Source organism: Muscardinus avellanarius (assembly GCF_963383645.1).
Source record: "Muscardinus avellanarius genome assembly, chromosome: 4".
Classification (NCBI taxonomy): domain Eukaryota; kingdom Metazoa; phylum Chordata; class Mammalia; order Rodentia; family Gliridae; genus Muscardinus; species Muscardinus avellanarius.
Genome location: NC_137789.1, coordinates 53,522,348 through 53,530,364, shown reverse-complemented (window position 1 = coordinate 53,530,364; position 8,017 = coordinate 53,522,348). Strand labels below are relative to the sequence as shown.

At 41.2% G+C, this 8,017-nt stretch overlaps 1 protein-coding gene across 1 annotated transcript; it reads right to left on the bottom strand.

The window, feature by feature from the left end:
- Nucleotides 1-239: 239 nt before the first annotated feature.
- On the bottom strand, nt 240-5,561 carry RBIS (ribosomal biogenesis factor; the record flags this gene model as incomplete). The annotated part of the gene is made up of 4 exons (XM_080693534.1): nt 5,488-5,561; nt 3,238-3,354; nt 549-665; nt 240-311 (listed from the first exon to the last, which is right to left on the bottom strand). Exons 2-4 carry the CDS (start codon nt 3,349-3,351, stop codon nt 240-242), a joined length of 303 nt encoding a protein of 100 aa, XP_080549660.1. The 5' UTR covers nt 3,352-3,354; nt 5,488-5,561.
- Between the last annotated feature and the right edge of the window lie 2,456 nt (nt 5,562-8,017).

Below are 8,017 nucleotides of genomic sequence, written 5' to 3'. Positions count from 1 at the left end.
GATATCTAACTATTTCAGTGAACAGATTTTGTGAAGTGCCTTCTGTTTTAGCACTTTAAGCTATCACATTTTGTTGACTTCTGACATTCCACTTTCCTAGAGTATAGGAAAGATCTGTTGATGTAGTTTGTTTTTAAAATGTGCCAATGCCTGTACATTAACAAGATTTTTAAAAATAAAGTTGTATAAAACATTTACTTTATTGATCTTTTTGGGGAATATGATACACCACCATGATATTATAACTGAGCCATTAATCTTGTCGCTTCGTCAACATTAACTGGTTCATTTTCATGCTGCTGCTGAGGAATCTAAAGAGAGAGAAGTATTTTATTCAGAAGTTCTGGCAAACAATAATAACTTCTTTATTTATTATCCAGTTTAACTTCTTCTATTCATACCTTGAATATAGGATAATAAATTCTTATATTCAGAATACCATGCCACATATACTAGAGAGGCAAATATTAAAAACTACACTTGACTTACAGGCCTTGAAAACCTGAAGTTTAATTTTTAGCCTTCAACAGCAAATGAATTCTACTTACCAGCTCATTCTGAAGAGGTTCAAGAGAAAGCGTTTTCGAAAAGTTTGCAAGTTCCTTCTGTATGTTCACAAAAGCTATATTCACTCTGTTAACTTTCTCATCATTCACAATGTTTATCTATTAAAAAAATTACATTAATCCAATCTTTTACCACTAAAGTTAAAATGTTTTTAATCTTATTAAACCTAAAAATCTAAACACTTTTATTGACCTTACCAAGTTGTAGGAATAATTTGCACTAAAATTGTTATAGTCTTGAGGCAAATTTAGTCAAAAGGTTTTTTTTTTAAATAACAATTATATGGACATGTATTACACTTCAACGTTATTAGCAAAAGCAGGCCAAAATATGTGATGACAGTCTTCTAGACTGTGGAGCTATCATCCCTCATCTATAAAATAAGAAAACTGTCTCTCCTAATAGTAAATCATTGAGTCTTTCTTGAATTTGTTTTTCTTTTGGTAGTGCTGGGGATAGAATCTAGGACCTCATGCATACTACACAAGTGCTCTACCACTGAGCTTTTCTTGAACACCTTTTTTTTTTTTTAATTGCAGTGCTGGGGATTTTTTAATTGCAGTGCAGGGGCACTCTACCTCTGAGCTACACCCCCCAGCCTTATTTTTTAATTCTTTATTTTGAAACAGGGTCTCACAGTTGTAGAGGTCTCACTGAGTAGCTGAGGCTGGCCATGAACCTGCAATCCTCCTGTCTCAGCCTCCCAAGTACTGAGATTACAAGCATGTGCCACCATGCCCGCTGAACACCTTATCTTAATGGAAGTCCCCAGCAGCCCTCTTCTACTGAATCTAAGAGGTGAGGGTGGTGGTCTTTCATTCCTTGCTACTAAACAATTTCTCCTTCAAAACCCTGAGCTACTCTGCACCGTATGCATTAGAACATTCCAGTATTTGCTGACAAAGTCTAATCCTATGGTCTCTAAGTCTCTTGGACATGTCCAGGAATCTTTTCCACTACCTCCCCAGACGTGTATGTTTATGGAATACCTTTGTACTACTATTTCTCCTTACAGTTCATGTGGTTTATAAATAATTCCTAAATCTCACTGAAACCTTTTCCCACGAATTTCACCATTTTTCATGTTTACATCCCAATTTTTCCCTCAGCCAGCAGATTTCACGACATTTTAATCAGTTTTTTTTCCCAATCCACTTTTAACTTAACCTCTCCTCTCTCCTGATCAAACTTGCTTGGCAACCTGGTTAAATCCAGCTCTAACCCTTTCTGAGCCCAGAACTGAAGCTTGAGAAAGTCATAACTGATGGATTGGCTTCACTTTAGTTATCACCACAAATTTCAACTTATCACTTATCTAATACTTGGCAATCTTAGAACCTTCACCTACTGAGCCCATTTTCTAAGGAAAGTATTTGATACTTTCTCCCACCATGCTCTCTACTCAGTCTCTAGCTCTCTTAGATCCTACCTATTACATAAAGATTCCAGTACCTCCTACCCAAATGAAACATCAAATGCACCACACTGTGCCTTTGCTTGGAGATTTTCTGCATTTGCTTCTCTCTGCCTAGTGAATACTACAGCCAGTGCTTCCCAGCTCTTCACATTCCTAGCTCCAGCCCTATTATTTTATTCTTTATTTTGAAACAGGGTCTAAGTTGCAGGAGACCTCACTAAGTATCTGAGGCTGTCCATGAACCACGATCCTCTGGTCTCACCCTCCCAAATGCTGGGGCTTCAAGCGTGCATCGCCATGCCCAGCTTGCTCCTTATCATTTGAGTCTTGGCTTCAGTGCCAACTATGAAGACAAACCCCCATCATATGATCCTGCTTTATTTCTTTTCTGGAATTTACAAAGTCAAAACTGTTGAACAAAAGCTTAAAACTTGCTAGCTCATGAGTTTAAGAAAGTATCCCTTTTCAGCTAGGCACAATGGCACATGCCTGTAATCTCAATAACTCTATAGGCAGATCGCAAGTTCAAGGCCAGCCCAGGCAATTTAGTGAGCCCCTGTCTCAAAAAGTGAAAAGCGCTGGGGATACAGCTCAACAGTAGGACACCCCTGGGTTAGATCCCCAGCATTGAGGGAATATTCTTACACTATTCCATAGATAGAAAAGGGAATTCCCTTTTCTATGGAATAGTGTAAGAATTACTGAATTCTGGAGAATTGACTCTACCGATGAATTAAATTTGAAAACATTTTTAAAGTAATGTTAAAGAATACACATGATGAAATTTTTCAAATATTCTGAAATATAAAGAAAGTAAACTTTTCAAGTTATGCATTTCAAGAAATGAAATATTTTATCTTCATCTTATAGACTTATTACTTGAGTTCTAAAATGATAATTACTGAGGAGAAATATAATGGGTCCAGGCTGATAGTCCATATTTTGGCTCTGCAAGGTTCTCTAGTATATCTGAGTTGAGAGATAAGAACTATTTACCATAGGATGGATTTTAAACTTTTATTTCTATGCTCTAAAAAAACTAAAGTTGTTAAACTGTGCCTGACACATCTGCACTTAACATGTTTTTTCTTACATTTGTTGAATTTAAAAAGAGAGGTTATTTTTCTTTTAAGAATGTTTAAAATCATTTTGCCTTTGTAGGAAAGGCTATGAACATTAGGTTTAAATAAAAGAATTATTCAGTAGCTTTACAACTATGCTTGTAGAAAAAAAAGTGTTTAACAAATACTCACCTTCTTAAGATTAGTAGTAACCGGTTTTGCTTTGTTTTTAGCTTTAAAATTTTTTTGGCTGGCTATGTGAAATACATTCCTAGACTTCTGCCCCCTGAATTTGTTCTTGGCCATTGTCTAAGAAAGAAAGAAACAAAGAAAGGGAGTTCAATTAAGCTGCTTACATTTATGAACTAAATTCTAAGCTTTTAAAGTTACCAATTAAATCTAAGAAATTCCATCTTATTTCTGATTATTTTAAAAGTGGCTAAATGTATTATTCTCATGTCTTTCACCCCTACTAGATTTTTTGTACTTGAGTGCAGCAATATTTACCTGATCCTTTGGTGCACCCCAGTATTTGGCCCATAGAAGATACTCAGTTAACATCTAGCTGAAATCTCATCAACACCACTTTTCCTGCAGTATCTTACAATGTTAACCATTACTGCCCATCCCTCTGCTAGTCTACACACTACTATACTACCCTGGTTCTGATCATCCTTTAGGGACTGCTCTCTTTGATTTCTTAACTCCTTTTTATTCTGCTTTCTCTCCTGTGCAGTTATCTAAACAGGTCCCCAATCTTATACTTCCTACTCAAATTACTGTCAGTTTCCTTACCTCTATGTAAAAGGCTCTTGCTCTGAAACCTTACTGTATTTGCTCTGTATCTAAATGCACACTAAGCCTGTGACTTCTACCTTAGAAACATCTCTCAAATCTGACTTTAATAATGCATGTGAGGAACAATTTTTAAAATATTAATAGCTAACATTTATTCAAACATCTATGTCAAGTATTATGTTAGCATTTTATATGCTATATCTCCTCACAACTCTGTATGAAGTACTATTATCCCTGTTTTATAGGTTAAAAAAGAAAAGAGAAGTTGATTTACTCAATATCAAATATCACTGTAAGTAGTTGGGGCGTCAAGATTTAGAGTTGTGCATATTAGATCAGAGCATATATTATGTGATATTGCTTCTCTTATATAAATAAATCAATCCCAAACCACAGTTTGCCTACTGCTGCAGTCCCTGAGCCCATTGGGTTAGACTGGATTGGCAAACTACACCCAATGACCAAATCAGACTGGACAACTGTCTTTGTAAGTTTTAATGGAACACAACCAAGTCCATTCAATAATGTGTTGTTGCTGGCTGCTATCCTGCTACAGCTATAACCTGCAAAGCCTAAAATACTTATTGTCTTACCCTATATCGAAAGTTTGCCAACCCCTTGTTCAAGCCAGCGGCAGTGTCTGGTACAGGCCTTGTGATGAACCTCCTCAAAGCTAAGAAACTTAAACTGCTCTACTCATACACAAAGAGGAAATTAACTTTGGCCTGGCGTTATTACTGGTACCCTGAGTGTAGGTGAAATCTGGCAAGCTACTAATTGTTCTCTGAAGGTATCTTGCAGTCTTCTTGTGTCTCCTTTGCTCATCTAGCTCTCTTGATTGAAATGTCTATCTGTCGATAACGTAGCCTTAGATAGCGACTTAACAGAGCCAGGCTGTTATTGAAACCTGACAATACTTCTATTAAAGAAAACGAACGCCGCGGAAAGTACATGATTATAACACAAGACGCCGAAAATACACGTATTAAAACCAAACTGGTGTCGGGGCGCAGGCCTGTAATCGCAGTACTCGGGAGGCTGAGCCAGGAGGATCAAAGATTCCCGGCGGCCTCAGCAATTTACCTAGAACAAAATAGGGCTGGGGGTGAAGCTCATAGATAGAATGCCCCTGGGTTCAATCCTCAATACCACAAAACAACAACAAAATTCAAATTAAGTAATCTAAAATCCCTCCAAGAGTACCCCCAAATCCAATTATTCATCGAGTACTCATTAAAACCTGTTGCGCCATGTATATATATATTTATGGAACATCCGCATGCTCAGATATGATCTGTATACGATAAGGAACATCCGCAGACACGCAGCAGCAGGCGGTGGTGCAGGCAGCCAGGACGCGGGGCCACAGGGCAGGGGGTCTGCTAGAGTTGGGAACACGAGAAAGCTTCGTGGAGCAGGCACAGCCTGGTTGGAGAGGGGTTAAGAAAGTTCTGACAACCACGTGAAAACTGTGGTAACAGGTGCGGCCCCAAACTGTACCCCGACCTGGGAGGGCGCGGGGATTTCGGGCCGGGGCTGGCAGGCCGGGGCCCCGGAGAGAAAGATGTCGGAGACAGACCCCGGCGGAACCGCGCCCTCGGCGGCCCCAGACCCGCCCTGTCCTCCCCAACCCGCGAACTTCACCGCGATCCGCCGCAGAAAGCCAGCAACCTGTCACCAGACCTCCGACACTCGTGTCCGGGCGCTTAAGCTCCAGGTGACGCCATCTGCACGCACACCGCCAGGAAGTTCCGGGGCCCGGATCCAGCCAGGCGTAGCCCCGCCCAAGCGCCAAGCCCCGCCCTCTGTGGAGCCACGCCCCCAGGGAGTGAGGCCCCGCCCCCTCTGTGGGCTCGTGCGCGTAGCGCGAGCCCCGCCCACCAATCTGAATCCCGCCCTCGAGTGGAGTCCGACTTCACCCCTGCCCCGAGCAATTTCCACCCACCTGGCGTAGTCCCGCCCACCAGACCAATTATTTTCCACTTAGCCAGATGCTGTAAACAGAGCGAAGCCACGCCCACAGGCTGAGGCTCCACCCACCAGGGGAAGTCCCGACTCCTTGGCACGCTCCGGGCGGCCAAGATCTTGACTTTCCGGGTTGGGTTCGCTCACAGAGGTGTTGGAGTCCTTACGCCAAGTCCTCCGCCGCTGCTCTGACTGTCTCTGCCCACGCCACTCAGCTCCCAGCAGGTGGCGCTGCGCCCCGCTGGACGCGTCCAGGGCTGCACTGAAAAAGATCTAATCAGCTCAGAGGAGAGCATTTATTATGAGCAAAAAGTTAAAATGATTTTTACACTGAAAATTCCTTGCTTCGAGATGAGAATTTCTGACAGGATTGGTCGCAGAGGTACAAAACCCAGTCACTATAAAATACAGAACTCAAAGCACCATGGAACTTAAACTTTTTTGCCTTCAGGGTGTGTGTGTGTGTGTGTGTGTGTGTGTGTGTGTGTGTGTGTGTGTGTGTGTGTGTGTGTGTGTGTGTGTTTCCCCAATGAAGCGTTCTTGGTTGGGTTTTTTTAGGAAATTGACTCAATTCTTCTAACAGGCCATTCCCGTTAAAGTTAACCATTTTCACATGTTCCACACTTATTTTGTTAATGTCATTGGAAAAGCCAAATTTAAAACAAATGTAGAAGTATTGACATTTATATGTCATTTTGTAATCTTTTTTTCTCTTGCATTACTGGGGATGTAATTTAGGGGCATTTTACTTCCAAGCCACACCCCCAGTCCTTTTTTTTTTTTTTTTTTTTTTTTTGGTCTGAGGATGGAACCCAGGGGAATTTGACCTCCGAGCCACACCCCTTTCCCTATTTTTTTATTCTTTATTTTGAAACAGCGTCTCACTAAGTTGCAGAGGGCCTCACTAAGTAGCTGAGGTTGTCTGCGAACCGTGATCCTCTGGTTTCAGCCCCCCTGAATGCTGGGATTACAAGCCTGTGCCACCATGCCTGGCTCCTATTATTATTTATTTTGAAGCAAGGTCTCATTAAGTTGCAGAATGCCTCACTAAGTAGCTGAGGCTGTCCATGCACCTAGATCCTCCTTTCTCAGCTTCTTAAATTTTGTAACATTTTGAACAGAAGCTCAGCCTACATTTTGCTCTAAGTTTCCAAATAAGGCAATACTACCCTCTTTTTCCAAATGAGTATACCACTGAAGCTCAGTTGGAACCCTTTGCTGGCAGTCTTACAATTAGTTGTTGCCAAAACCAGACTAGAATCCACCTAGGTAGGCATTTACGTAAGTCCTCTTTCTGTGCTGTCAGCCATTTACTATAGAAAGATGAGCCATGTTACTATAAATCATCTTATATTTATGCTCATCACTAAGAAATATATTAAAAGGCATAATTACTTGTTAATGTATGCTTATTCATATTTTTGTAATTAAAGATCAATCTTTTTGCTGAGGTTGTTGTTTTGTAGTACTGGGGATTGAACCCAGGGACATTCTACATCTGAGCTACCCAACTGACCCAGGAGAGAGGTCCTGGCCATTGATCAAGGCCCTGCCCACCAAGCATAATCCCGCTCACTATGCAGGGCTGCACACAAAGCCTGAAGCCTCACCACCAAGTGGAGTTCCACCCCATTGGGAATGAAATCCCACCCGCCAAACACCTATAACCCTTTTACTTTTTGTTTTGAAACAGTTTCTTGCTAGGTCTCTGAGTCTTACTTAGTTGCTGATGCTGGTCTTAAACTTGCAATTCTGCTGTCTCAGCCTCCCAAGTACTGGATTTCAGGTGTGTACCACCATGCCTTGGCTAAAATCAACCCTTTAAAACACCTTAAAAGCAGGGCACAGTGGCCCACACCTGTAATCCTTGTACTTAGGAGGCTGGAACAGGATGATCAAAAGTTCTAGGCCAACCTCAGCAACTTAGCGAGATACTGTTGAATTCAAAGGGGAAAAAAATAGACACTTCACAAAAGAGGAAATACAAATGGCCAATAGATATATAAAAAAAAGTTCAACATCATTAGCAATCAGGGAGATGCAGATCAAAACTAGGCTGAGATTCCATCTAACCCCAATCAGAGTAGCAATCATCAAGAAGTCAAGTAACAATGAATGATGGCAAGGATGTTGGCAAGGATGTGGGGAAACAGGAACTCTTCTACCCTGTTGGTGGGATTATAAACTAGTTCAGCCACTATGGAGATCA